This window comes from Zootoca vivipara, chromosome 15, assembly GCF_963506605.1.
Source record: "Zootoca vivipara chromosome 15, rZooViv1.1, whole genome shotgun sequence".
Lineage (NCBI taxonomy): Eukaryota > Metazoa > Chordata > Lepidosauria > Squamata > Lacertidae > Zootoca > Zootoca vivipara.
The window spans coordinates 45,176,777-45,203,053 of record NC_083290.1 but is presented as its reverse complement, the minus strand read 5'-3'; the positions used below and the strand labels follow the sequence as shown (position 1 = coordinate 45,203,053).

Genomic DNA, 26,277 nt, shown 5'->3' with positions numbered 1-26,277 from the left:
AGAACTTTCCCTTCCCTTGATATTTGGGGTGAGATCTAGCTACTAGTTATGTGTGGGCAAATCCTGTTGACTTCAGTGGGGCTTACTCATGTAGTTGAGCTGTCAGTCTGAGATTGTGCTGCCCATCTGGAAGGGAACTGCTTCCCTTTCTCAGAAAGCAATTTAGAAAAAAAAAAGGCCCTGGGGATTTGTTGCGTTTGGGGTGTGTGTGTACCAGTATGTGTGCTTTGGAGAAATGTATTTCTGAAGCCTCACTTCTGTCCCCTGGTGGAAGCTTGCATGGCAACAGGTGAATTTCATGTGCCTGTAGTGTAGACTCTATTTTGCAGACAGGCTTTGTCACCCCTGTGCAACAAACCCACTTAAAAACCAAACAAACCCACTGACTTTGTGGTTTGGGGAGAGGTGAGAAAAGGCACTGAAAAGTGTGGGATGAACAAATGACTAACAGGAAGAAATGTAAACATGCTGCAAGCAAATCAGAATGAATATGGGGCAAATGCTCCTTGTCATATCACTGCCCTGCATACAAATAAGAAGATTGCTCCAAATAGACTGCAAATAGGCTAACTGCCACATAAGCTTCTTGCCAGCAAGTCCGGTTGAATGCTTGATAAGCAGGTCTATTGGAGGGGCCCTTATATTTTTCAAAACAGGACATCAACCATTGTCTAGTGCAGGCATCCCTAAACTTCGGCCCTCCAAATGTTTTGGACTACAATTCCCATCATCCCTGACCACTGGTCCTGTTAGCTAGGGATCATGGGAGTTGTAGGCCAAAACATCTGGAGGGCCACAGTTTGGGGATGCCTGGTCTAGTGATTATCTCCAGCAGTCCTGGGTCCAACATGGAACTTAAAAAGGTAAAGGTCCAGTCGTGACCGACTCTGGGGTTGCGGCACTCATCTTGCTTTATTGGCGGAGGGAGCCGGCGTACAGCTTCCAGGTCATGTGGCCAGCATGACAAAGCTGCTTCTAGCAAACCAGAGCAGCACACAGAAACGCCGTTTACCTTCCCGCCGGAGCGGTACCTATTTATCTACTTGTACTTTGATGTGCTTTCGAACTGCTAGGTTGGCAGAAGCAGAGACCAAGTAACAGGAGCTCACCCCGTTGTGGGGATTTGAACCGCTGACCTTCTGATCGGCAAGCCCTAGGCTCAGTGGTTTAACCCACAGCGCCACCCATGTCCCAACATGGATCTTACACAGAACCTATTAGAGCCTAATCTGATTCAGGTTTTCACCCCTTCTTCTCACATTTAACACGATGGGAAGGAACTTTAACATGGTAGCCACTTGGCTAGGGCAGGAGTGGCGAACTGGCCCCACAAGGCAGCTATGACTGGTGGATGAGACTATCCACTTGTCAATTACCAGGTCTGTTCACCCGCAGACCCTCTTCTTGGCCTGAAATGTCATGGCGCAGCATAATCCAGCTCTCGGGATGGGAGTCTCGTGGGCTGTGTTGTTTTTGGCTAATGTCTGTCTTCTTTCTCTCTGCAGGCCTATAGCCCTGAGGACATGCACAGCTGGATCAAGGAGATCAGTGGGGCTGTGCAGGCTCTAAAGAGCTGCCCTAGGGTAGGTCATATCCTTTGCATGCAATTAGCTTTTCATGCTTGTTTTCTTAAGCAGACATCATCCATTTTAATGTCGTGGGCAAACATTTCAGAAATATCTCACTTCCTGGAGGCAGCTTTCTAGTCTCTGGCTTGATCCCACAGAAACAGGGAATGGAAAGCGGGTGAGATTGGAGAAATTAATGAGCCTTATGCAATGGGAACATGGATCTGTCCGCACCTCCCTACAGCTGCTGCAAGCAACTTGGCAAAACTTGCTTAACTTTTCCTTGGGGAAAAATATATTAATCATAATTCTGTGGTTTAGAAATTAAGCAGAAATTGGTGGCTAGAAATTGGAGCGACTTTATAACCCACTCCCATCCCATGCAGTCCAGTTTTGTAGACCTGATTATTATTATTTACAGTGGTACCTCTAGTTACAGGCCTGATCTGTTCCATTGTGCTGTTCGCACCCCGAAAAGTCCGTAACTAGAGCGGTGCTTTTGCGTGAAAGCACAATATGGCGCTTCTGCGCATGCGGCAAAACCCGGAAGTAAACATTTTTGGGGCTTGATGCGTTCTTATCTTGAAAAGACGCAACCTGCAGCGGATGCAACATGAGGTATGACTGTACATAGGAACAAGTTGCAAGTTGGTGTAACTTAGTTCAGTCTCATTTCTTTTATTTAGTCCCTTCGAGGGATGCCTCTACAAGGAGTTTTTAGCCAACACCACAGGTGAAAGGACCAGGGAATAACCACTGCCCATCCAAAGCACAGAATCAAAAAACCTGTTTCTCAGTGGCCACACTTGTTGCACCCTGTCCTAGATATTCCACCCCGTCCACCTCTGGTTTCCGTTATTAGATGCACCACTTTCAAATATTTTGCCCTCAAATAATCAATGAGGGCTAGCAACTTGTTTTGCAGAGGGAAGAAACAGAAGGAGAGACTCTTGTGATCAGAGAAGCCAGAGTGCACTGGAGGACCTGCAGTGAGGAGGCTGACTCCTCCCACCTGAGAGTCAGGGCCTTTCAAGTCTTTGGCCTCCTCTTCCGGGAAGAGGAGCCGTCCTGCTCTCCAGTTCTGCCTCTGGTTCCTTCTGTGAGGGAAAAGATCCTTACTGACTCTGTACCACTGTCTTTGTGGTTTCTCTTTTGCTTCTTGTACAGTATGTTGTTGATTGTCTTGTAGGAGTTGGCTGAGGCTTGCTTTAGTCTCATACTTTGTTAGAACCACTCATCCCCCTAGCTCATGATTGTCTACACTGACTGGCAGCAGTCTCTCCCAGCCCTTCCTGGAGATGCCAGGGATTTCTTACTCCCAATTGTTTAACAATACAGTGGTACCTCAGGTTACAGACACTTCAGGTTACAGACGTTTCAGGTTACAGACTCCGCTAACCCAGAAATAGTACCTCGGGTTAAGAACTTTGCTTCAGGATGAGAACAGAAATCGCATGGCGGCGGCAGTGGGAGGCCCCATTAGCTAAAGTGGTACCTCAGGTTAAGAACAGTTTCAGGTTAAGAACGGACCTCCAGAAGGAATTAAGTTCTTAACCTGAGGTACCACTGTAGCAACAATTTTCCTCCCAAATTAGGTTGCTGAAATGAAGAAAGCTGAGGGATTGTGGTGGGGAACCAGGACTAGATTTTTGTATGAAAGGGCTGTGAGCTCAGTTCTGGTACTGAAAACAAGTTCATGGGATGATGGGCAATCATCTTTTCTTTAATTCTAAGTCAATGTCCACCCCTCTTTCTAAGCCACTATTTTCCCTTTGGCTCATGAGCAGTGGACCTCAGGGTTGTTAGAAAAAGCAGAGATACAAGATGGAAATCTACCCATCCCTGGTTTAGGTTATATTTTTTACCAAAACCAAAACCCTTTCCCATCTCCCTACCACCAGCAAAGGGTTCCTGGGAATGCATCTGTACAAGATCATATCCATTTTCAAGGCAACCTGAAGAAGCTTGGCTCAAATGTCTGCCAGGCATTCTGACCATATGGAGGAGCATTCAGAAAACAATTTCACTGCAGGAAACTGAAATATATTAATATTCTGCACCAAGAAATGTTGAATTCTTCAACCTGTACAATATGCACTTTAAGCAATTAGTCATTGGGGAAAGTTGAATCCAGTAGAATTAGTCTGAACCTTGAAAAGCACTTTCAAGGGAGAAAAAGGAAACCCCTGCATTCCACAGGACCAAGGGAGCCCAGGGGCTTCATTGGTCCCTGGGAAGACTTCAGGGGCGCCATTGCACCCATGGGCACTGTGCTGGCACCCCCTCTGGCATGCATAAGCTGCAAGGTGTGTCTCTTCTCTCTCTCTCTCTCTCTCTCCCACTCTGCCCCACACCCCTCCACCCCATGCAGGACTTGGTGAGATCTGTTTCAGTGAACAAGCGTGGAAGCCCCAGCTCAGCCATGCCTTCCATTGAGAGGCTGAAGCATCTGGGAGGGGAGCCCAAGGCCTCCGCCAAAAGCCCGTCAGCCTCATGCTGGCTGCCTTGGATGCCGGTGCCGCAGTCAGAAGGGAAGCTGCAGCCTGCAGCAGAGCAGAAGGCTGGCCTGCAGAAAGACTCGGAGTTCTCCCCTCTGTTTGCCCAACGAGATGCTAGAGCCACGCAGGGCGGGCGTCTCCGGCACAGATCAGAGCCCCAGAACTTTAAAGAGCATCCATTTCCCTTTGACCTGGATGACGAGAGCATCCGAACCTCGGATGTGTGACTGTGCACTGCAAAGCAGCGCCTGTCGATGTACAGACCATGTTGACGCTTCCTGGTCCTGACACATGGATGTGTTGGGGCAAATGCTAGCTAGCTTGCACATGCTTAGGAAGCTGCAGCTGGAGCAGTCACTGTGATGTGATGACCTTCAATGCGGGAAGGACAGGAGATGCAACCTCCAGCCCTGGAGTCATTCCTTGGACATTTTCAGTGCAATGTGGTTCCTTCATCTCAGATGCCTTCCCATGTAGCCAATCAGCTAGAAACCTGGTATGGGTGTTCCGTGTGTGTGTGTGTGTGTGTGTGTGTGTCACTCACTGGAGTCATCTTGACCTCTTCTGGCAATGTGCCCAGGTACACCCCACTGTTTTTGTAGCAGCACACTGGTGGTCTGGCTGGCATGCTTGATCTGCAGGGGAGTTGAAGGCGCACTCCTAACTTTTGTGGGAGAGACTTTGAGGGTTCTTCCATAAGTGTGGCTTTTGAAGAAATCCTGTGGAACAGTGTTGCACTGTCAGTTTCGATGTGAATGTCTAACCTGTGTGTGTAACAGCTGCTCTTCATCTTCAGTGAGCCATGCTGCTGATGTGGGGTGGCCACGCACTCTTTTTGTCAAGGTACAAGAGGTTGGAACAAGGTGGAGTTCCTGGAGAGCTTTTCCTGCAGAAGGGAGCATAGGAAGCTGACTTATCTTGAGACAACTTGTCCATCCAGGATTTCAGAGGGGGGCATTTCTCCCCCCCCACCTGGAAATGCCAGGGGTTGAACCTGGGACCGTCTGCATGCTAGGCATTTGATCCAGCACTGAGCCAAAGCCCTTTCCTACACAGCAGCATCAATGCAGTTGCACAGAAGGCAAATCAAACAAGGTTATGGCAAGGATTCTTCAGACTCTGGTATGGGGACATTCTGGTGGTCTGCAGTGTGTTAAACGGGCTAAAGCTATATTTACACTGGCACAGGCAACCTACGACCCTGTAGATGTTGGATTCCAACTCCCATCAGCCCAGCCAGTTCAGTCAGTGGTCAAGGGTGATGAGAGTTGAAGTCTACCAACACCTGGCTGTTCACTGGTTCCCCACCCCGGATTTACACAGTGTGCTTTCAGCTGGTGTGTGAGACCATTATAATAATAGTAAACAACAACAACAACAACAACAACAACAACAACAACAACAACAACAACAGAAAATCCATGAAAAACTTTTCCAGAACTGGCGCAACCAAAAACTCCGTTCCTAACCCAGGAACTGTCTTGTGCCACAACAGACTTGGCTCATCGAATTCAACGCTGTCTACATTATTTGTCAGCGGATCTCCAGGACTTCAGCCAGGATCTTTCCACTCCTACCTGGAAAGGCCAGGAACTTCACTTGACTGCAAAATACGTTTGCTGCCGCTCTTTCCTCCACCCCGCCCTGCACTCTGATGCATCCATAGGGGAAAGGGCTGTGAATGCCTCACTGATGCTTATCAGGCCCAAGACTAGCAAGGCCCACTTGCTACAGGAGGGCTGCCCTAGATGACGTTTGTGCAACTGCACTGCAGTTTAGGATATTTAATTCCAAAGATTTTTTAACAGCCTTCCTTGTGTTGCCTGGAGTATGAAGAAATGCAGAGAAAGGGCCGGACAGAAGTCAGTGCAACAGAATCACTGTTCTAAAATTCAGCCCTTGGCTCTGGCTTCCTAAATGAGGACTGTCACACACTAACACAGCTACACCATGCATTTACAGCCCTCTTGGAACACTTGTAATAGCCATGGCTTCCTCCAGATAATTTGGGGACTATAGTTGGCCAAGGGTGCTGAGAGTTATTAGAAGATCCCTTAGGAAATGACAGTTCCCAGGATTCTCTGGTGGGAGGGGTGCCATGATGGTTACAGTGGTATAAAGAGTGCTTTACATGTATGGTTTGGATGTGACAAATCTGCATTAAGGGAACTTCTTAGCTCTGAATGTCCAGGACAGAAGGAAAGTGAGGACTAGCTCCTCTCTAAACATTTCCTTCTCCCATATTTCCAGGTCACAATGTAGTCCTCTAAATAACGTTTGCCTTTGCAAAGGGCTGGAGTTGTGATCATCCCCCCCCTAAATTGTTCCGGGTGCCTGACTAAAACAGAAAGCAAAGCAAAACGCAAATCTAGCAAGGAAAAATGATCAAAGAGGATTTTGCTATGTGAAGACGACTCACAAACAGTGTGAACATCTGTGATCAGAATATACTCAGGTATGCTCCCTTTTTGTATGGCAGGTTTTTCAGGAGCACAAACATATTTGTTTTTTGAGTGGGCTGTGATAACTTATATCAAGCTGGATTACTCCCCACCCACCCCTTTTAATGCCAACATTAACCTGGAACAGCTTCTGGTTAATATCTGAAGCAATAAAGATACAGAGAATAAAGTGTGTGTGCTGCACAAAAAAGAATACTGTTTGCATAATTTTTTAAATAATTTTTTTACTATTCTGGTTTTTCTCATCATAAAAATCTTAAGACAATTTGTGCAGTGCTTAAAGGCTTTGCTTCCGACCCTCTGTGTGGAGAGGCCAGCAACCAGGCATTCTCATTATATTTTCATAGTCCATGCATGACAGTCTGAAGTAGGGAAAGATATGCTTGGGCTGCAACTCCCCATTAGACCAACCCAGCATGGGCAATAGCCAGGGATGATAGAAGTTTTTAGTCCAGCAACAAATGGCTGGCCACAGGTGGGCAAAGGCTGCCCTAGGCTGCCCTCTCCCTGCCAGCCTGGTCTGAAGCTGTGCCCTGTTGGGATGGGGATATTGTGGATAGAGCTAATATGTGCCAGCTTATTAGCTGGCCAATTTATTTGGAATGTCCACAGGGAGCTAGAGAAAAGCAAGGAAGTAGAAGAAAACTTGCTCAAGTATTACTTGCTTACTTGGAAGCAAGTCCTACTAAGTGAGGCCTACTCCCCAAGCAAGTGTGCCCAAGACTGCAGCCATGTTTTGCTCTTCAAAGACTTTAGAAGGCATTGCAAACACACTTTGTAGCTGTCAAAATATTGCTCTTTTTCTCTTGCCAGCCCTCCAATTTAAAAAGTGGAATTCCTCAAGAAGCTGAATTGTACCACGTCTTGATACCATGTTCTGCACTTTTTCTGCATCCCCCAGGATCTCAACATGCACACCACAGCCCTGGTCCTTTCTGCATCCACCACATGCAGGGGCGTAGCAAGGGGGGAGCGGAGGGGGCAGCCCGCTCCCAGCTCCGTCTTTTGGGGGTAGCGCAAGCGGCGGCACCCCACTACGTAGTGTGCATGCGCAGCAGTGCCACGTAGCAACACATGCGTCGTATGTAGCGACGCATATGTCATACATAGTGATGCTGCGCATGCGCACTACGTAGTGACGCCCCGCCCCTGTATGCGTGTCATGTTTGCCGCTCCAAGTGCCCGAGCGGCTTCCTACGCCAGTAACGGCATGAGCTCTGCTGCTGAGCTATGGACCCCCATCCCAAAAGAAGGAATTAATCAAATTAATAATGTTGAAATGTGGCCCAAGGCTCAAGATGGGAGATGTTTCAGGATTCTGCACCTTAACTCCCTGCTCTTTTATAGGGAGAGAAGAGGCTTACACATTGCTTTTTCCTTGTGAATACATGCAAAATAATTATTAAAAGAGATTTATGGTGGAAAAGTAGACTTTGCTGGAAACGATGAAAATTCATTTGAATGAATGGAAGTAGTATTGAACCAGATGGCCATTTTTCTTTTTCTTTGCTTACAAAAATGTACATTTGACTAATACTGTTCTGTTGTGTGTTTTTCAAAATAAGTATTCCTTTGCACTAACTTGTATTTTAAACCCGTGAGTACCTTGTCAAGTTTGCCAATAATTTCCTGGAAATCCTTGTCTGCTTTTAGTAGGCAGAGGTCAGGTGGCTGCAATGCTTTGCACTCCACTTCTTCCTCTGCTCCGTTTCAACCTGCCCTGCAACTTTGCTAAAAGAAAAAGTTCTTTGGTCTAGGTGAAATGTGTGTAAATACCACAACAGTCTTCCTCTCCTAGACTGTGTTTGAAACACACATGCCATGTGATTCGGTGCATTTTTACTCAGAAGCAAATTCCACTGTGTTCCACCCACAGAGTACGTCTGTGTAGGATTGTAGTCTGAATTTGAAACCCTGTGGATTTCTTTCAGTGGACTTCTCACGTAGGTAGGTCTGCTTAGACAGGAACATCAGGGAGAAGAGCCTTGAAGCCAGAATCCCCCTCCAGGTGTTGTTGCACTCTGGCTCCCACCAGTTCCAACCAGCATGACCAATGGTCAGAGGTGGTGGGAGATTTGGTCAAAAACATCTGGAGGGATCAGGTTGAGGAAGGCTGCCTTAAGCACAGGACACTCAATGCTCGGTGTGTTTACTTTGAAATACAGCTTCAATAGGGCTGGCGCATTCCCCCCTTAAATGTGCGTTGGATTGGTGGCCCTTGCCCTGCACTCCTAAGCACACAGCCTGCAGGGAAGCCTCATTGAAGTCACTGCAACCTCCTGAGTAAAGCTGATCAGGACAGGACCAGTGTGTTACAGCTTGCACTTGCCTTTTCTTGAATCTATAGATTTAATGTGAAGCAAAAACATTGGGGCTAGAAATTCCAGCTATGTTGCTGTTAATAAATTGAAATGGCAGCTGAGCCAGACACTTGACAGGCGCCGCAGGGGACTTGGAAATGCATTGCTCTGTATTAGTAAGAGTTGGCAACACCTTCTGGAGCTCCTCCCAAAGCCTGGATAGCACAGTTCTGAGCAGTTTTCTATTTAACCCACACTTTCTAATATTATTATTTATTCAATTTGTATACCACCCTATACCCGCAGGTCTTAGGGCGGTTCACAACATAAAATCACAATATAAAAATACTGAAAAACAAAAAACAACCCAATAATCACCCACTTCCACAACACATTTTAAAAGCGCATCAGATATCAGTCAGCCAAAGGCCTGATTAAAGAGGAATGTTTTTGCCTGGCGCCTGAAAGTGTAGAATGAAGGTGCCAGGCAGACCACCCTGGGGAGAGCATTCCACAGGCAGGGAGCCACTGCAGAAAAAGCCTGTTCTCATATTGCCACCCTCTGGACCTCTTGTGGAGGAGACAGCTAGGTTCCTCGATTCTGACTCAACCTTACAAAGGGCTGCTTGGGACTTTGTGGAAAGCATGGCCTCCATGGGGCTGTCCCTGAATAAGCTTCTGAACCCCTCAGTGTTTTGAATCTATTGTGCAAGTTCTACTGCATGTGACTCAGAGCAGAGGTGTCTAATAGGAGATGCCACTCCTCCCTACACCCATGATGTGGACAATCCACATCCTAACATTCTCCTTTGAAAGCCTTGTTGAAATGCTCGAATCCGCAAAGACTTCAACATCTTTATCAATGACTTGGATGATGGGCTTGAGGGCATCCTGAGCAAGTTTGCAGACACCACCAAATTGGGAGGGGTGGCTAATACCCCAGAGGACAGGATCACACTTCAAAATGACCTTAACAGATTAGAGAACTGGGCCAAAGCAAACAAGATGAATTTTAACAGGGAGAAATGTAAAGTACTACACTTGGGCAAAAAGAATGAAAGGCACAAATACAGGATGGGTGACACCTGGCTTGAGAACAGTACACGTGAAAAGGATCTAGGAGTCTTGGTAGACCACAAACTTGACATGAGTCAACAGTGTGATGCAGCAGCTAAAAAAGCCAATGCAATTCTGGGCTGCATCAATAGGAGTATAGCATCTAGATCAAGGTAAGTAATAGTACCACTATATTCTGCTCTGGTCAGACCTCACCTGGAGTACTGTGTCCAGTTCTGGGCACCACAGTTCAAGAATGGTACTGACAAGCTGGAACTTGTCCAGAGGAGGGCAACCAAAATGGTCAAAGGCCTGGAAACAATGCCTTATGAGGAACGGCTTAGGGAGCTGGGTATGTTTAGCCTGGAGAAGAGAAGGTTAAGGGGTGATATGATAGCCATATTCAGATATATAAAAGGATGTCACATAGAAGAGGGAGAAAGGTTGTTTTCTGTTGCTCCAGAGAAGCGGACACGGAGCAATGGATTCAAACTACAAGAAAGAAGATTCCACCTAAACATTAGGAAGAACTTCCTGACAGTAAGCGCTGTTCGACAGTGGAATTTGCTGCCAAGGAGTGTGGTGGAGTCTCCTTCTTTGGAGGTCTTTAAGCAGAGGCTTGACAGCCATATGTCAAGAATGTTTTGATGGTGTTTCCTGCTTGGCAGGGGGTTGGACTGGATGGCCCTTGTGGTCTCTTCCAACTCTATGATTCTATGACCTCCTTTCACTTGGGCAGCTTCTGTTTTGGAGGGACCTTTTCACAAAGGACCCCTTGACTTTCAACTGTCTCATCTACTGCTGAAAAGGTTCACCCAGCTAGATCCTTCTGGGAATCTTACCAGGAAGGATTCACAAAGGTGATGGATAACTCCAACTGCTCCTGAATTTGAAGACTTCATTTAGCTCTCAATACCATGATTACCCAGTTTCCTTTTGAAAACCGCTAAGCCAGTCTTGTGGCAGTGGGCCTCATCTTTTGTTTTTCGTACTGTGTGGAAAAGTCGTTTATTGTGTCTGGCTGAGCCAGGAGAGAAATTTCCCTTGTCTATAAGGTTGCAGGCCTAGGCCCCACTTTTACGAGAGAGCAAGCCCCATTGAATTCAACAGGACTGCCCAGTAAACCTGTTTAAAATCACATGATGATGATGGTGATGCTTGTTTTGCATCGGTGGAACTGTCACTTGGTCTAGAATCTGCCTAAACCAAAATGCTTGGATGTGGTCCTGTTGAAGTAAATCCAAGTTATTTGTCTTAATTTAGCCTACAGATGGATGAAGTTGTAATAATTTTTCTCTCCTTGCCAAGCATCCACCCAGTGGGTTCAAGGAAAAAACAAACCGATCCATCATCAAAACTGTTTTCTTGTTTTATTAAGAAAAAGGTTTTGGAATTGTTTGAATGTTATGCTATGGTAATCCCAATAATAACTCTCAGGTGTGAATTGCGCTCCTGTAGAAAGAGTAATTTTTTTCTCTGAGCAAAATTTATGTGGTACAATTGCTTAATCCGAACAAGTAATTGGGGATAACTGTTTTAATAAAACAGAATGAACATTTTAATGTGTTTTTCTTCCTGCTCTGGCTGTCTGGAGTAATTTAAGATGTCATTACTTTTTAAATCATGAAAATTATAAATTAGTATTTTCCCGCTTAGCAGTGACAAAAAATGGTTATGTAACCACTCCAAGAGGGTGCAGGTCATGTAGCTTAAAGGAGGGCTATTTACCAAGCACAATATTTGGTTCGGACCCTGATTCAACATTTCAGAAAAGGGCACAATTCAGTCCGAAGTGCTTCAGAGGCTGTCTGATGCAACTTGCAGTCTTAATAACAGATCAGAAAAGCAATGCTTTGTGCCTCCCCTATTCAGTATTGTGGGGAAATAAAAAAAATGGCCTATCCAGTTTTAAAACAACGGAATGCCTCCTGTTGTTCTCTTACCGGTATTTGTTCTACATCAATATCCCACTTTTGTAGGTAGAACAAAGGATAGGACTTTCATCTCTGAGTAGGAGGCAATATTTAGTGAACACGAAGGTCACCTCTCTCCATCCTCCAGGCAAGCAGGAGGGATCATCACAGTTCAAGGACACCCTCCCAGGGCTGGAGAGGGGGTTGGTCTGGGAGGGAGAGTCCGGAGGGCCACATTTGGCCCCAACGCCTGATGTTCCCCACTCCTAAGGTACAGTGATCTCAAGGGTATCTCCTTCACCAAATCCTTGAAAATTGCTGGTGGGCTTGATCATGGCAGGCCCTTTAATACACTCCCCTCCCCGTAATAAAAAAACACATACATTAATTGTATTTTAAAAACCAAAATTTTGCCTTTATATTGAGAAAGTTAAAAGCAATTTTATTTTCTTCAGCACTGGCAACATGAACAAAAGGTGTGCTGCATTGTGGAAAAGGTGGGTCCCAAGCTAAGCCACTGAGAAAGGACCCTTAATTTGTTGGTTCTCAAACTTTTCTCCACACTTTCAGAAACGTTTTTGCTCATGCCATACTCAACTTTTTACTGATAAGACATTGGGAAACAAAAAGAAACAACCACCAGCAGTGCTTGATTTATAACACAGTGCACAACTACTTTATAATCTGATAATGGGGGATACACCCTCCCATATCACACCACACTGAAATGTTCAAAGATTTGATTGTCCTTGAATCTTCCACCCACACTTGCCATCCTCTCCACACTCTTTGAGAACCACTGTTTTAACTGGTAAAATGTTAGGTGGGAATAGTCTACTTATTCTGAGCCCAGAGGGTCGCCTGCCTGAGGCCACTTTGACCTCCACTGGCAGGCTTACCAATGCAGGGCCAAGGATCACCGCCAAGCATCCATGGGCCATCTCAAAAAGGGTTCCAGGCCACACAACACCTGTGGTCTAGAATTTAAGAATGTATGATCTAGATTCTAGACAGTCTTGCCCCAGCCGTTTGCCATGCCAGATGCCTTATTGCGACTAGTTTGACTACAAACTATGGTCATCACATCCCTATAGCGCCTTATTTTCTTTCTTACACTGCAGTTTCCATCCTTGAGAAAGTGATCAGGAGTGGAGTGGACAGGAAAATCAACACTAAGGCGTATCTTTCCCGCTGTGCAAAACAACCTACACTCATATCTAAGAAATCTACACATTTTCTAAAACGATGTGCTTTACCCTGGAATGAATTACTATATTCAGCATTTCGCTTTATGTTTTGGACAGTGCGCGCAGTTAAACAATCTCTTCCGTCCGCCCGGCGCCCCCTCCTGCGATTGCTCCCCACGCGGAGACGGCGCGGTTTGGCCGGGCGGGCTGCCTGGCCGTGGGCGCGCGCCGAGGGCCTTCCCTTTCCCCGCCCGCCCGGCCTATAAGGCGCCGTCGGCGCGTCCGTCGAGCAGAGGCGCTGGCCGGGCGGCTGCGGCGGCGGCGTCTTGGAGGGGAGCCCCGCCACGTGCTGCCTGCCTGCCTGCCTGCCTGCCCGCCTGCCCTTCTTCGCCATGGCGGCTCCGCGGCTCCGCTGGCTGCTGGTGGCGCTGCTGGCCGTGGCGGCCGCCCCGTCGCCGCCGCCGCCCCCGCCGCCGCCGTGCCCGCCGAGGTGTGATCCGGAGCGCTGCCCCGGGCGCTCGACGCTGGCGTGCCAGGCGGGCGGCGGGGAGCTGCGGCCCGACCGCTGCGGCTGCTGCTGGGAGTGCGCGGCGGGCGAAGGGCAGCCGTGCGCCCCGGGCGGGCGCTGCGCAGGCGGCCTGGTGTGCCGGAGGCCGCCGGGCGGAGGCGGCGCGCGAGGCACGTGCTCGTGCGCCGAGTCCCCGCTGGCCGTGTGCGGCAGCGACGGGCGCACCTACCGGAGCTTGTGCCACCTGCGCGCCGAGAACCAGCAAGGCAGCCGTCGGAGGGAGCTGCCGGTCATCGCCGTCCAGAAGGGCGGCTGCGGAGAAAAAGGTACGGAACGGAAGGGGAAGGAGGCGCCTTTTCTTCCCTGGTACTCTTCAGACTTTGGTATTCCGATTCCCATCATGGCTAGGGATGAGGGCGGGGAGTGGCAGTCCAATAAAATCTGCTCCACTCTGATCCTTTCGGCATACACTTTGTGTGTCCTTTGTGCATTTCTTTGGTGTCAGATGCAGACTCTAGACCAGGCAGCCCCAAACTGTGGCCCTCAGATGTTTTGGCCTACAACTCCCATGATCCCCAGCTAACAGGACCAGTGGTCGGGGACAATGGGAATTGTAGTCCAAAACTTCTGGAGGGCCGAAGTTTGGGGATGCCTGCTCTAGACTGTAGAGCAGGCAATCTCAATCCATGGTCTATGGACCACACTTGATCTGCAAACTTCATCCTGGTGGTCTGTGACATGTCTGGATTTGTGGCTGAACATGGGAGATGGCACATTTATTGCAGTGCATATTAATCTTTAATCTTCATATTATTGATTGTAATGCAGTTAAAAACAATGTGCATTACAGTTGCTGCAACAGACAGAAATATCATTAAATGGTCTATCAAGACACCACAGTTTTCAAGTGGTCTATGAGATGGGGCTGGGGTGGAGTTTGGGAGAGTGGATCTATTGATAGCCTTGTGGTGATTTACAGTAGGGAAGCAAGACTCCTCTCAGCTCCCTAATTTTGAAAGAAAGCAGCTGTAGGGGAAAACCAGGAGTGGCTTTTCATGTGACAGGACTGAAAACAATTGCCTGGGCTAAGCATTGCTCAGAGGCCCCTTGCTCCATATTTCTAATAATATGTTGCCATTCCGCTGCTCTCTTGCATCTTGCTCCAGCTAGAGACTCTCTGGGATCCAGTATAAAAACAAAATATATCCTGCCAGTTTGAAGTTTGCCTGTCCCTGCTTGCAGAGCATCCTGAGATCCAACATGGTCTTGGACAAGTGCCAGACACATCCTTTGCTTCACAGGTCTTGTGGACCCCAACAGTCTGCGGTACAAGTTCAACTTTATTGCTGACGTGGTGGAGAAGATTGCTCCTGCTGTCGTGCACTTGGAACTCTTCCGCAGGTAGGCTCCATCTAGTTAGAGGGAGAAATTAGCCACTAACTTTCTGCCCATTAACTTTTTTTGCAGAGGTTATTCCTTGGTCAACTGTGGCACTATAGGAGCTGCCTCTCCTAGCTCTTTAAACCGGGCATAGGCATACTCGGCCCTCCAGATATTTTGGGACTACAACTCCCATCATCCCTAGCTCACAGGACCAGTGGTCAGGGATGATGGGAGTTGTAGTCCCAAAACATCTGGAGGGCCAAGTTTGCATATGCCTGCTTTATAGCCAGGAGCTTCAGCCAAAGCAGTGAATGAGGCCATTTTCAGCCTGGGGGAAGGGTGGTCTTGTGTGGAGATGCTTAAGACACAGTCACCACGGCATGCACACTTTTATTTTATTTTATTTTACTTTATTACAGCATATTGAACCTTGGTCACCTGGTTTAATAAATCTTGTTCAGTTCATCATATGAATTTTAAATGATTAATGAATCAATTAAATCTGCATGCATTTGGTTGTAAATAAAAACAGTTTTTGAATAATGTAACCATATTTTAAACAATGCATGGTTGTGTGGCAGCAGGGCACCATGCAATGTGAGAGAGAATGCCTTTTCTAATATGGCCATTGCAGTTTTTAGAAGTTAGAAACCATATCAGAAACCATCAATTTTTTTTAAAAGTTTCCCAGTGCAACTAAGCTATGTAATTATGAAGGCACTTGATTGAGGCTGCAACGCTAACTGCCTAGTGATTCCTGCTGGAGGGGTTAAGGAGATGGTGGAAGAAAGCACTGCCTTGCGGTGACCCCTGAGAAATATTATTATTATTATTATTTATTATTATTATTTATACCCCGCCCATCTGGCTGGGTTTCCCCAGCCACTCTGGGCGGCTTCCAACAGAAGAATGAAATAAAATAATCTATTAAACATTAAAAGCCTCCCTAAACAGGGCTGCACTTTGACATGTCTTCTAAAAATCTGGTAGCTGTTTTTCTCTTTGACATCCGATGGGAGGGCATTCCACAGGGCAGGCGCCACTACTGAGAGGGCCCTCTGCCTGGTTCCCTGTAACTTGGCTTCTCGCAGCAAGGGAACTGCCAGAAGGCCTTAAGTGCTGGACCTCAGTGTCTGGGCAGAACGATGGAGGTGGAGACGCTCCTTCAGGTCTACTGGGCCGAGGCCATTTAGGGCTTTAAAGGTCAGCACCAACACGTTGAACTGTGCTCGGAAATGTACTGAAAGAGCTTGAAAGCTTCAAACTGGGCATTTGAAGGGCAAGGCAGAGCTGATGGTGGATCTCCGTAATCCAAAGTAAATCCATTCCTCTCAGGCTGCACCAGCATGCAGTTGGTGTAATTAATTTCTCTCCATTGCCCTCAAATGAGGATGGATGGAAAGTATTTGAAATGTACTAATCAGTTATCTTCTACCTAGCAGAACTTTTGACATAGAAATAGATCCACTGCTTGATTTCAATGGGCTTAAGCATATAGTTTAGTATTGGATTATGACCAAAGCCTTGTTTAGCTCCATCAGCTGTCTGTCCACCTAGAGACGCAACTTGGGACGTTCTGCAAGCAAAACATGTACCTGGTCACTGAGCTGCATCACTTCCCTTTATTTTCTTGTTTTTATATCAAACTTTGAACTATTATTCAAACTTTATTTATTTATTTATTTATTTATTTATATCCCGCCCATCTGGATGGATTTCCCCAGCCACTCTGGGTGGCTCCCAACAGAATATTTAAAAAGTGAGAAAATATCAAACATTAAAAACTTCCCTAAACAAGGCTGACTTCAGGTGTTTTTGGTATCTATTTAGTCTTTGGTACCTACTTGTATTTTGCTAATCAAACTCTAAAGAATAGGACAGATATAGTATTTACAGAGCAGGCTCTTCACTTCCAGCACAAGCCTAGATTTGTCCTGATTTTGCAAGTTTCTGCAACGTGCAGACCTTCCAGCAAGATGAGAGATGCTGGGTGAAATGTGTGAGTCTTGATTTTCCTCCTGGACAGGCCAAACAGTTTTAAAAACACATGGTATGTTTGGTTGTGTGTTTTATTCATGTACTAGCTGGCCCTGCACGCGTTGCTGTGTGTTAGTCTGTGAAATGGAGGGTAATAGCCCTCCTTCAGATCCCCCTGAGCCTCAGAGTCCCCCTGAGTCAAGGCGAGATACTGTGGAGAGGGCAGGTTTCATCCCTGTGTCTCCCCCCACCCTGTTCTGACCCATTACGTATCCCTGCTCCCTATTCGGCCCCCCATCCCCCAGGCAGGCCCCTACCTCCACTTGGCAATGTGTGACCTGCGATCTGGGCGCTCGTCCTCTCTCTCTCCCCCCCCCCCCCGGGCTAGTGGAGACCTAGGAGCCTGGCAGGGGCCTAGGGGTCTGATAATGGCCGCCTTGGTGGTTTCAGTTGCTTGGTTGATGATGTCATTTGGTTTGTGGGTGTGGATTAGATTTCACAGGGAGGGAGGGGGTGGAGGAGGGTATAACGCCACTTGAGGGCGCTGTTTGACTTGGTGGAAAACCAGGTCTATACCTGCCCAGGTGTGTGATTTGAGGGATTTTTGTCCTCAACAACGCTCGGGGAGTGGCCTGGATCATTGTGTCAAAATTTCAGGACGATCGGTCAAGCGGTTACGGAGAAAAGTGGAACACGCAGTTTCACGATTTTTACATTTTTTTACAGCTTTCACCTCATGCTATTTTCTTGCTTTTTTTAAAAAAAAAAGCAAACATTTTTATGGATGTTGCAAAATTGTTATGTAATATAAGTACTGTATGTTGGTGGCATGACAGATGCTGGCCAATCAGACTCCTGCATTGCTTGCTTTTTCCCATTGAAGTGGATGTGTTTCTCTCTCATAGTTGCCCCAAGCTTGTCACAAGGAAAGGTAAGGTTACATTTGGACTGATTTGTAGGCATGGTAAACAGTCTCACTGCTCTAAACATACTATATCTCCAGCGTCATTGCTCAGACCTTTGTTTTTACCTGTTTTAAACATGTGTTAATTTTATTTTTAATTGTATTATTCTGTTGCTGATGTGTTCGGCAACATGGGCTTTGAGAGGAAGGGTGGGATACAAATTGAAATGATAAATAAATGAATTCAGATTTTGTGGCTAGCGGTAGTGAATTTGTCTCTGTGTGATCTTGTGGCAGGTCACCTTACACAAATAAAGAAGTCCTGGTGTCCAGCGGGTCGGGCTTCATTGTGTCTGAGGATGGCCTGATCCTCACCAATGCCCATGTTCTCACCAACAAGCATAGGATCAAAGTGGAGCTCAAGAATGGCCACCAGTTTGATGCCAAAGTCAAAGATGTTGACCACAAACTGGACATCGCCCTGATCAAAATAGACCCCCAGGTGAGAATGGCTTTGTTTCTCAGCAGGGCAAGAAACCCCCAAGGCTCAGACTCTTCCTTGACATGTTACAGTGGTGTAAAGAGGGTGGCAGAATTCATTCCATAAACTGGGCTGGTATTTGAGAGAGCAGCCACTACAACTGCTGCCTCTCCAGCCTGCTGGTCCGCCCACTAGCCACTTATAGGCAAGGAGAAACAATGGTAGCTTCTCTGCCTACAAACAAGTCTGAATTGCTACAGGGGACCAGGTGAGTGACCCCTTTAAATAATAAAACCCTATTTTAAACCCTGTGCAGACGGCCCTCCCAGTCCTCCTGCTGGGCAAGTCTTCTGACCTGCGTCCTGGGGAGTTTGTGGTGGCTCTGGGCAGCCCTTTCTCCCTGCAAAACACAGTGACAACGGGAATTGTAAGCAGCACGCAGAGAGATGGGAAGGAGCTTGGCCTTAAGGACTCCGACATGGAATACATCCAGACTGACGCCATCATAAATGTAAGAGACTTGGGGGGGGGGGCTCATCCAGCTCAAATGGGGCAGTCAGTTTGGTGAAGTCTTGGCTTTCCATTCTTCTTGGGTTTCTCCTTCTGCCTCTTTGATCTTGCAGTGGGTAGAAATGAATGAGGAGGGATTCTTTGAGGCTTGGGGAACCTCTAGCCTCCAAGCCAAATTTGGCCCTTGAGTTTCCCTCAAAACCACACTCGCCTGCCACACCTCAACATCATCATACCTGTGGGACAGGTAGAGAAGGGGCTGCCAACATGCCTCTGAGAGTGCCTTGGAAAAGAGGCTTGTCGTTTGCACTAGTCAGCTGGTTGCCAGTGACAGGCTGCCCAAGGAGATAGCCACAGGGAAGTCCATAACGCAGCCAAGCCCTGCCAGGAAATGGAGCCTGAAGCCAGCAAGGGGGGACCCTGTCCAAGGGGGGCTTGAAGTCAGCACCAATCAGCAGGAACTTCAAGCAATGCTTGCTTGGCCTTTGAGTTTCCATGGTTGTACAATTTGCCACGTTGCTGCAAGAGAAAAAGGGGTCCTCTGACATTGTGTCGTGTTGACAAGTAGGGATGGGGGATCTGGCCTGATGCAGTTACCCACTGGGATATTCAGGCAGGCACATATTTTACACATACAGTTTTGCTGCTTTGAAATGTGTTTCCTCCTATAAGTTAAATACATGTTTAATACATGTCTAAAAGTTAAATGCAAGTTTCCTTGAGCACATGCATGAGTTCCATGAGTGCACAGAAGCACAGGTGGTTGAGAAGCTGAAGCCAAGTCAGCAGAGGCTGGGTTTTTTTTTTAATGGAGTTAAAAAACACACTACTTAACACACTACAGACTTAAGAAAATTCTGATGATTGTAGGCAGAATGGGCTGTAAACACTTTGGAAGCGCATTGGCAAATGTTCAATCACCTGTGAATTCTGTAAGAGGAGGTGGATTTGGAATGGATTGATTAACCTCCAATTCCGTTCTCTTTTGCAGTATGGGAATTCTGGAGGGCCATTGGTAAACCTGGTAAGATATTATTTCATTCTTTCTCACCCCTCATTTTTGTCTAAATTTAAAATGTGTGTTTTTCTTTAGCATTCTTCCACTAGCCACTATCCGTATTTTTTTGTGTATTAAAAAAAATACATTTATAGAGAAAACAAGTGATAAAAGAAGAGAAAAAAGGTGTGAAAGGGAAAAAGTATAGGAAATACAGTGTAATACATTAAGTGTCATCAATTTCGTATCCATACATATATGTGTGTGTGTGATATTTTTATTGTAATAAAGGTAAAGGGACCCCTGACCGTTAGGTCCAGTCGTGCCCGACTCTGGGGTTGCGGCGCTCATCTCGCGTTATTGGCCGAGGGAGCCGGCGTACACCTTCCGGGTCATGTGGCCAGCATGACTAAGCCGCTTCTGGCAAACCAGAGCAGCGCACGGAAATGGCGTTTACCTTCCCGCTGGAGCAGGAGCACTTTGACATGCTTTCAAACGGCTAGGTGGGCAGGACCTGGGACTGAGCAACGGGAGCTCACAACCGTCACGGGGATACATACATGTTATTAATAACTCACTACATTCTGTATAAACTGGCTCCAAATATTAATATATTTGTCTAGACAAAGTCTACGTCATACAGGTGAAACTCACAAAATTAGAACATCGTCGAAAAGTTCATTTATTTCAGTAATTCAACTTAAAAGGTGAAACCAATATAGGACATAGACTCATGACATGCAACGAGATATGCCAAGCCTTTATTTGTTGTAATTGTGATGATTATGGCATACAGCTGAAGAAAACCCCAAATTCACAATCTCAGAAAATTAGAATATTAAATGAAATCAATAAAACAAGGATTACAAATTGAACAATATTGGACCTCTGAAAAGTAGAAGCATGCATATGTACTCAGTACTTGGTTTGGGCCCCTTTTGCCCAATTTGCCCCAATGCGGCGTGGCATGGATGCTATCAGCCGGTGGCACTGCGGAGGTGTTAGGGAAGACCAGGAAGCTTCAATAGCGGCCTTCAGCTCTTCTGCATTGCTCGGTGTCATCTTTCTCTTGGCAATGCCCCATAGATCAAGCACAGGAATCCCATGGGCACTGAACCAGGTTTTGGTACTTTGGGCAGTGTGGGCAGGTGCCAAGTCCTGCTGGAAAATGGAGTCTGCATCCCCATAAAGCTCGTATGCGGAAGGAAGCATGAAGCGCTCCAAAATCTCCTGGTAGACACCTGTGTTGACCCTGGACTTAATGAAGCACAGTGGACCAACACCAGCAGATGACACGGCTCCCCAAATCAACACAGACTGTGGGAACTTCACACTGGACTTCAAGCATCTGGCATTGTGTGCCTCTCCATTCTTCCTCCAGACTCTGGGTCCTTGGTTTCAAAATGAGATGCAAAAGTTGCTCTTATCAGAAAAGAGGACTTGGGACCACTGAGCAACAGACCAGGTCTTTTTTTCTTTAGCCCAGGTAAGACGCTTCTGACGTTGTTTCTTGTTCAGGAGCGGTTTGACAAGAGGAATAGGACCTTTGAAGCCCATCTCCAGGATCCGTCTGTGTGTGGTGGCTCTTGATGCACTAACTCCAACCTCAGTCCACTCCTTGTGAAAGTCCCCAACACGTTTGAATGGTCTCTTCCTGACAATCCTCTGCAGGCTGCGGTCATCCCTGCTGCTTGTGCACCTTTTTCCTCCACACTTTCTCCTTCCACATAACTTTCCATTAATGTGCTTTGGGAACATCCAACTTCTTTTGCAAGTACCGTATTTTCCGGCGTATAAGACAACCCCCAACTTTTGAGAAGATTTTCCTGGGTTAAAAAGTAGTCTTATGCGCAGGAAAATACAGTACCTTTTGAGGCTTTCCCTCCTTATGGAGGGTCTCAGTGATGGCTTTCTGCACAACTGTCAGGTCAGCAGCCTTTCCCATGATTGTGATTCGTACTGAAGCAGACAAAGAGACCATTTAAAGGCTCAGGAACCCTTTGCAGGTGTTATGGATTGAGTAGCTAAGCACTATTCTAATTTTCTGAGATTTTGAATAATAATAATAATAATAATGATAATAATAATATATTTATACCCCGCCCATCTGGCCGGGTTCCCCCAGCCACTCTGGGTGGCTTCCAACAAAACACTAAAATACAGAAATCCATCAAACATTAAAAGCTTCCCTAAAAAGGGCTGCCTTGAGATGCCTTCTAAAGGTCTGGTCATTGTTGTTCTCTTTGACCTCTGGTGGGAGGGCATTCCACAGGGTGGGTGCCACCACCGAGAAGGCCCTCTGCCTGGTTCCCTGTAACTTGGCTTCTCGTAGCGAGGGAACCGCCAGAAGGCCCTCTGCGCTGGACCTCAGTGTCCGGGCAGAACGATGGGGGTGGAGACACTCCTTCAGGTATACCGGACCGAGGCCGTTTAGAGCTTTAAAGGTCAACACCAACACTTTGAACTGTGCTCGGAAACATACTGGGAGCTAATGTAGGTCTTTCAAGACCGGTGTTATGTGGTCTCGGGGGCCGCTCCCAGTCACCAGTCTAGCTGCCGCATTCTGGATTAGTTGTAGTTTCCGGGTCACCTTCAAAGGTAGCCCCACATAGAGCGCATTGCAGTAGTCCAAGCGAGAGATAACTAGAGCATGCACCACTCTGGAGAGACAGTCAGTGGGCAGGTAGGGACTCAGCCTGCGTACCAGATGGAGCTGATAAACAGCTGCCCTGGACACAGAGTTGACCTGTGCCTCCATGGACAGCTGTGAGTCTAAAATGACTCCCAGGCTGCGCACCTGGTCCTTCAGGGGCACAGTTACCCCATTCAGGACCAGGGAGTCCTCTACACCCGCCCGCCTCCTGTCCCCCACAAACAGTACTTCTGTCTTGTCAGGATTCAACCTCAATCTGTTAGCCGCCATCCATCCTCCAACCGCCTCCAAGCACTCACACAGGACCTTCACCACCTTCACTGGTTCTGATTTAAAAGAGAGGTAGAGCTGGGTATCATCAGCATACTGATGGACACCCAGCCCAAACCCCCTGATGATCTCTCCCAGCGGCTGCATATAGATGTTGAAAAGCATGGGGGAGAGGACAGAACCCTGAGGCACCCCACAAGTGAGAGCCCAGGGGTCTGAACACTCATCCCCCCCCACCACTTTCTGAACACGGCCCAGGAGGAAGGAGCGGAACCACTGCATGACAGTGCCCCCAGCTCCCAAGCCCTCTAGACGGTCCAGAAGGATGTTATGGTCAATGGTGTCAAAAGCCGCTGAGAGATCCAGCAGAACAAGGAAACAGCTCTCACCTTTGTCCCTTTCTTCAGCTGTACTCCATAATCATCACAATTACAACAAATAAAGGCTTGGCATATCTCGCTTTGCATGTCATGAGTCTATCTCCTATTTTGGTTTGACATTTTAAGTTGAATACTGAAATAAAGCAGATCATTAAGCAAACGGTCTGTGAGCACATAGAAAGGAACGCTGTGATCAGTAAAAGTCAGCATGGGTTTCTGAAAAATAGGTCATGTCAGACTAATCTGATCTCATTTTTTGACAGAGTCACAAGCCTGGTAGATGAAGGGAACACTGTGGATGTAGCCTATCTTGATTTCAGCAAGGCCTTTGACAAGGTGCCCCATGATATTCTTGTAAATAAACTAGTAAAATGCAGGCTAGACAATGCTACCATTCAGTGGATTTGTAACTGGCTGACTGATCGAAGCCAAAGGGTGCTCATCAATGGCTCCTCCTCATCCTGGAGAGAAGTGACTAGTGGGGTGCCACAGGGTTCGGTCTTGGGCCCAGTCTTATTCAACATCTTTATCAATGACTTGGATGATGGGCTTGAGGGCATCCTGAGCAAGTTTGCAGACGACACCAAATTGGGAGGGGTGGCTAATACCCCAGAGGACAGGATCACACTTCAAAATGACCTTAGACAACTGGGCCAAAGCAAACAAGATGAATTTTAACAGGGAGAAATGTAAAGTACTACACTTGGGGGGGGAAAATGAAAGGCACAAATACAGGATGGGTGACGCCTGGCTTGAGAGCAGTACATGTGAAAAGGATCTAGGAGTCTTGGTAGACCACAAACTTGACATGAGTCAGCAGTGTGATGCAGCAGCTAAAAAAGCCAATGCAATTCTGGGCTGCATCAAAAGGAGTATAGCATCTAGATCAAGGGAAGTAATAGTACCACTGTATTCTGCTCTGATCAGACCTCACCTGGAGTACTGTGTCCAGTTCTGGGCACCACAGTTCAAGAAGGATACTGACAAGCTGGAACGTGTCCAGAAGAGGGCAACCAAAATGGTCAAAGGCCTGGAAACAATGCCTTATGAGGAACGGCTTAGGGAGCTGGGTATGTTTAGCCTGGAGAAGAGAAGGTTAAGGGGTGATTTGATAGCCATGTTCAAATCTATAAAAGGATGTCATATAGGAGAGAGTGAAAGGTTTTTTTCTGCTGCTCCAGAGAAGCAGACATGGAGCGATGGATTCAAACTACAAGAAAGAAGATTCCAGCTAAACATTAGGAAGATCCTCCTGACAGTAAGAGCTGTTCGACAGTGGAATTTACTCCCAAGGAGTGTGGTGGAGTCTCCTTCTTTGGATTTCTTTAAGCAGAGGCTTGACAGCCATATATCAGGAATGCTTTGATGGTGTTTCCTGCTTGGCAGGGGTTGGACTGGATGGCCCTTGTGGTCTCTTCCAACTCTATGATTCTATTATTCTATTCTAAATGAACTTTTCGACGATATTCTAATTTTTCGAGTTTCACCTGTAAGCTGCAAGTGTTGTCATATTGTCAATCCATTGATTAAAGGGAATCAAGGTGTGAAGAGCTGCATCCAAGGTTACTAAAGGAGCTTGTGGTTGTACTCTGAGCCTTTGTCTATGATCTTGGAGAATTCCTGGAGAATAGGTGAGGTCGCTGCAGACAGGAGGCAGGCAAAAAAAACTGACAAGTCGGGTGCCATAGGGTTTTGTCCTGGGCCTGTTGTTGTTCAACGTCTTTATAAATTACTTGAAGGAATTGAGGGGATGCTCATCAAATTTGTTGATGAGACCAAACTGGGAGGGGTAACTAATGTTGCAAAAGACAGAATCAGAATTCAAAATGATCTTAAAAGATTGGAGAACTGGGCCCCAGCTAACAAAATGAATTCCAATAGGGACCAATGCAAGTTCTGCACTGAGACAGGAAGAACCAGGTGCACAAATATAGCTTGGCAGTCCATGTGAAAAGGATCTAGGCATATTGGTGTGCCACAAGCTGAACATGAGTCAACATTGTGATGCAGCAGCAAAAAAAGCTTGTGCTATTCTAGGCTGTATCAACAGATGCATAGTATTCAGATCAAGGGAAGTCATAGTCCTACTCTATTCTGCCTTGGTCAGAACACACGGAATACTGTGTCAAATTCTGGGCACCACAATTTGTTGTTGGCAAGCTGGAAGGTGTGCCGAGGAGGGCGAACGAGATGATCAAGGGTCTGGAAACCAATCCTTATGAGGAATGGTGGAGGGAGCTGGGTATGTTTAGCCTGGAAAAGGAGATATGAGAGCCATCTTCAAGTACAGTATCTCCATGGCTGTCACATGCAAGAAGTAGCAAGCTTGTTTTCTCCTGCTCAGGAGGCTTCAAGTTACAAGAAAAATGATTCCAACTGAACACCAGAAACAACTTTGTGACAGTAAGAGCTGTTCAGCAGTGGAACAGACTCCCATGAGAGGTGGAGAGCTGGACTCTCCTTACTTCTAGGCTTTTAGGCTGAGGTTGGATGGCCCTCTGTCATGAATGCTTCCGCTGAGATTCCTGCATTGCAGGGTTAGATAGATGACTAGTCTATAACAACTCTATGATTCTATGATGCCAATTACTCTCAGATTATTCCTCCATAATTGGGATTCCAAGAGCGAGATACACTTCTCTGCAATGCTCTGCAATCATCTTTGTTCAATCTCACTCATTTTTCTATGTAGCTCTGGGGGTGAAGGCAGTAGGATTTTGAGTTGCATGAGAAGCAGATTTAGCTAACATCCCAACTTAAATTCTACTTTAAAAAGCATTAGTATTTAGAAGTATTGTTAAGAGTTTGCTTTTACCACTTCAAAAATTGGATTCGACTATTTCAGGACTTCTTCTGGCCAGCTTGGTTGGTTTGAGTTCTTTCTGTATGGGCACTGCCCTCCCAACAGAGCTATTGTTGCTGCCGACCTGCTGGCCTTAATTGAACACATACACCCCCCGACTACCACTCTCATAATTCTTGCTTCTTCCGACATATCAAGGGATGGAAATCCTTCCACTTGGCCACAACGGCTGCTCTCTTTCCATTAGGATGGTGAAGTCATTGGAATGAACACCCTGAAGGTCACAGCTGGCATCTCCTTTGCCATCCCCTCTGATCGAATCCGCCAGTTCCTGGAAGATTATCACAATCGCTACATGAAAGGTAATAGGAAGCCTGTTTCTCCCACACAGAAACTCCCTGTAGGTTGTAGAAAGGGCTGTAACTCA

General features: G+C 46.8%; 2 protein-coding genes across 4 annotated transcripts in view; both read left to right on the top strand.

The window, feature by feature from the left end:
• PLEKHA2 (pleckstrin homology domain containing A2) overlaps positions 1–13,238 on the top strand; it is a 110,730-nt gene extending 97,492 nt beyond the window's left edge. For all 3 annotated transcript variants that reach the window (XM_035138979.2, XM_035138974.2, XM_035138978.2), the window contains 2 exons: positions 1,506–1,583; positions 3,940–13,238. In XM_035138979.2, coding sequence (XP_034994870.1) covers positions 1,506–1,583; positions 3,940–4,293 — 432 coding nt within the window. In that variant the 3' untranslated portion in view covers positions 4,294–13,238. The remainder of the gene's footprint in view (positions 1–1,505; positions 1,584–3,939) is intronic.
• A 138-nt stretch (positions 13,239–13,376) lies between these two features.
• The window catches only part of HTRA4 (HtrA serine peptidase 4), a 30,336-nt gene continuing 17,435 nt past the window's right edge, over positions 13,377–26,277 (top strand). The window contains exons 1-6 of the mRNA XM_035138992.2: positions 13,377–13,818; positions 14,794–14,893; positions 18,054–18,258; positions 18,554–18,748; positions 19,739–19,771; positions 26,098–26,212. Of these exons, the coding sequence (XP_034994883.1) occupies positions 13,377–13,818; positions 14,794–14,893; positions 18,054–18,258; positions 18,554–18,748; positions 19,739–19,771; positions 26,098–26,212 (1,090 nt within the window). The remainder of the gene's footprint in view (positions 13,819–14,793; positions 14,894–18,053; positions 18,259–18,553; positions 18,749–19,738; positions 19,772–26,097; positions 26,213–26,277) is intronic.